General features: G+C 51.0%; 1 protein-coding gene across 1 annotated transcript in view; it reads left to right on the top strand.

Annotated features, from left to right (window-relative positions):
* Window positions 1–637: 637 nt before the first annotated feature.
* Window positions 638–3,339, top strand: part of DYNC2I2 (dynein 2 intermediate chain 2) — a gene marked incomplete at its 5' end in the record, with an annotated part of 6,255 nt that continues 3,553 nt past the window's right edge. The window contains 3 exons of the mRNA XM_010166465.1: window positions 638–892; window positions 1,564–1,673; window positions 2,943–3,100. Of these exons, the coding sequence (XP_010164767.1) occupies window positions 638–892; window positions 1,564–1,673; window positions 2,943–3,100 (523 nt within the window). The remainder of the gene's footprint in view (window positions 893–1,563; window positions 1,674–2,942; window positions 3,101–3,339) is intronic.

Raw genomic sequence — 3,339 nt, 5'->3', positions numbered from 1 at the left:
CGGGCCGGGGGCGGCTGTCAAGGCCGCAGGGCCCCTGCTCCTGCCCTCCCCCGGGTCCTGCTGAGGGGGTGGCCGGGCCCCGACTCGTCCCCTCCGTGCCTGTGGGTGAACCCACCGCAGGTCCCGCTGCTCCAGCGCGGCCGGGACAGAGACCGTCCCCGCAGGGAGTTTGCAGCCCTGCCGGTGCCCGGGGCAGGGGCAGCGGGTGGGCCCGGGGTGCCGGTGTCGGCCGCTGGCTCTGCCCCGGTGCGGCGGCATTTTACCAATTCAGGCCCTTTATACAAACTGGCAAAGAAACCCACGTGCAGCTGCCGCGAAGCTCGTGGTTCGAGAGCTGAGAGCGCTGTGTGCCGTTCCCTGGGAGGCTCCCTGCCTTTCTGTGTTCTCTCATCCTCCCCGCTCTGAATTCGAGTGACATTCAGGCACCTCTGTCTCAGATCAGATCGTGTGAAGGTCACAGATACATCACTGGCACCCGGACAGTTCCAGAGGCACCGTGCTTTTAACCATGAACCAGGGGTGTGCAAATGCATTTGAATGTTTCTGTGAAATGCCAAAAAGGGGAGGATGCTTTGAACGTTTTGTGCAGCACTTTTTTTCCTGTTTGGATTATGAAGTGTTTCTCTTCTTTTACTAGAAAAGCTGCCAGACTGGGAAAATTTCAACAGCAGAAATTGCAGTACAGTCTCATACCAGCCGAGATGCCGGCGTGCAGACAGATCAAAGTAAAGATGCTGTCCAAGACTTCCAGCAAGAAATCCAAGTAGATTACAGCAGCCTTCTGTCATTCCTTCAGAGAGTGGAGCGTGCTGTTATCAAAGAGCTAAATAAGAACTGGAAAAGCCGTGCCTTTGATGGCTTTGAGGTGAACTGGACAGAGCAGAATGAAACAGTAAGTTGACAGAATTCAGATCCTTACTGTTACCCAAAGAGCTGGTTGCAGTGGCTCCAACTCCTTAGTGCTGTTTCTTACTGCTGTGATTGTTCTTTACAGATTCTAATAATTAGAAATTCCAGTTGCTTTCTCCCTTGCTGGGTAAAACTGTTCTTCCTGCTGGTGACTTGCAGCAGCTCTGTGAGAAGGCTGCGGTTTATCTTCAGCTTCCAGAGCATTCCAGACCTGCAGTTATCCAGGAACAGTTGCAGCCAGTGATTGGGCAGCTCTTCCTATTGAGGTTGTATTTGTTTAGTGTACAGTGCTGAGGAGAGGAGCCAGTTTGTGTCACACAGTGTGTGTTGGCACAGTCCAGCGAGTGCTCAACGCGTACGTGGGGGGCCGCTGTAAATCCTCACGGCTCAGCCTCCTGGAGTTGTGCAGCCCCTGAAGTGAGCGGTCTGTGAGAGGTCGTTATGAACAGTTGGTTTGGTAGGGTCCTGTGCTTTGATATTTTTTTAAATTTGTTAGGAACTCAACAGCTTTTTGATTTATATCAGTCCCTGAGCTGCTCGGGCAGAGGGGAAGCCTACGCTGTAACCGCACAATCACGTGCAGGAGCACGCACAGCTCTCACTTCTCTGTGTTTGGAGATTATTGCTTCAGTGTTTGAATTCCATCTCTTCCAGGTGTTGTGTTTGCACACATTGTCCTACCCAGAGGCTCAGGAGCAGAAGCTGCAGGTCACCAGCATCTCATGGAGCGCAACCGGATCTGTTGTTGCGTGTTCGTATGGCCGGTGAGTATCTGAGTGGATTGAGAGTGCAGCTGAGGGCAATGTGATGTCTTAAGCTGACCTGAATGTCTACAGCAGCTTCTCCTTCCTGTGCCCCACTGCTGCCCTTAGTGCTTTTGCCTTCCACTACCATTGCCTTAAATTAAAAGCCTCAGCAAAAAGGGATCCATGAGTGAAAGTGTAGGGGAGAGTAAAACAGGACAAACCTGTATGTTACCTGCCTCCTGCTCTCCCAGTCTGCAGCTGTTTTCAGATTACAGTGTGGTTACCCTCAGAATTCCCTTCCATGAACTTACACAGTCTCTGTGACTCTGTGTAAACCTTTAGCATCTACAACATCCTTTAAGAAGGAGTTTCACAGATCAACTGCTCCTTGGATGAAAAATTGCTCCTTTTCATCATATCTCTTACAATAAAAGGAGCTTTAAATAAAGGCAGTAGAAGTGAGGCTCAAAATACCTGCTTCCTGTCCTGGCCCCTGACTGTTCTGTAGATCTCTGTCCTCCTTGTAGCCGGACAGGACATCACATTGGTCAGTGGCAGGACACACACAACACTTTGGTAAGTGTGTGATGAATGAAACAGGTCGAGATGACAGCTACCAGCGTGGCAGGTGTCTGTTAGCGTCCCAGAGGAGTAATTCATGAGCCACGTGTGGCAAACAAGTGTGAATGGGCTGAAATCTCTAGAGCTGGGTGTGCGGTATGGTTTGTGTAGGGTCATCAGCACCATTGGGTGGTTGTGGAGAATTTCTCTGTTCCTGGGGGGGCACCTGGACTTCAAATCATGCTGCTTATCTCAGGCCAAGCAAGACTCAGTAAGTCTCTTCAGCCCCTGTCAGCCCTCCAGGAAGGATATTTCCTCACTGTGTATTCTCAGACCCTGGATCTTTGAGTGTTTGTGTGGAGGAACCACAGTTTGCAACTCAGCCAGTTTGCAAATCAGCAGCAATTTGGTCTCTTTAGATTTTTCATTCCCAAATACTCCTAGAAACTTCCTGTATGTGCCCTTTGGATTGTTCCCATTATTTGAGTGGTTAGGAGGTCCTGGGACAGTGAGTTGTGTCCGAGATTTACTCGCAGGGGCTCTGCTCTGTAAGCCCAGACATCTGCTGTGTATACAGTAGCCCACAGAGTTTTGTCACTTCATGATCCCTTCACCTCCCTTTTCCTTCAAACCACATTTAAATGACCAAAGGGACGTAGCAGGGCTCTGCTGGACTGGGATTCTCTGTGGGACAGACAAGGCAGGATGCACCTTTCTCCTCTGCAGGTTGCACGGTGGGGACTGGAGCACAGAAAAATCCTACGTCTGCACCTGGAATCTGGACAGAAGAGGGTTGAATCCCCAGCGCCCTGACCTCGTGGTGGATGTTCCCAGCTCTGTCATGTGCCTGGCTTTCCACCCCTCCCAGCCTGCACTGATAGCTGGTAGGCTGCTCTTACCTCAGATCCCCTCTGACTTGTACCCTCATTTCCTTTTTCTCTCTCTCAGCTCACTCTGAGGTTTCTTGCAGAAGTGGTGGTGTTGCAGCTCCTCAGACGGAGGAGCTAACGCTCGCCAACGCTGATGCACACACTGTTGTTTCTGAACTGGGACTTGCTGCTTTTTCAGTGACATCTGCCTCTATGTCACCTCCTCAGAGAGGATAGAAGGAAGTTCAGCCCTG

This window comes from Antrostomus carolinensis, unplaced genomic scaffold (genome assembly GCF_000700745.2).
Source record: "Antrostomus carolinensis isolate BGI_N321 unplaced genomic scaffold, ASM70074v2 scaffold29074, whole genome shotgun sequence".
NCBI classification, from domain to species: Eukaryota; Metazoa; Chordata; class Aves; order Caprimulgiformes; family Caprimulgidae; genus Antrostomus; species Antrostomus carolinensis.
This window is presented reverse-complemented; position numbering and strand designations above follow the sequence as displayed.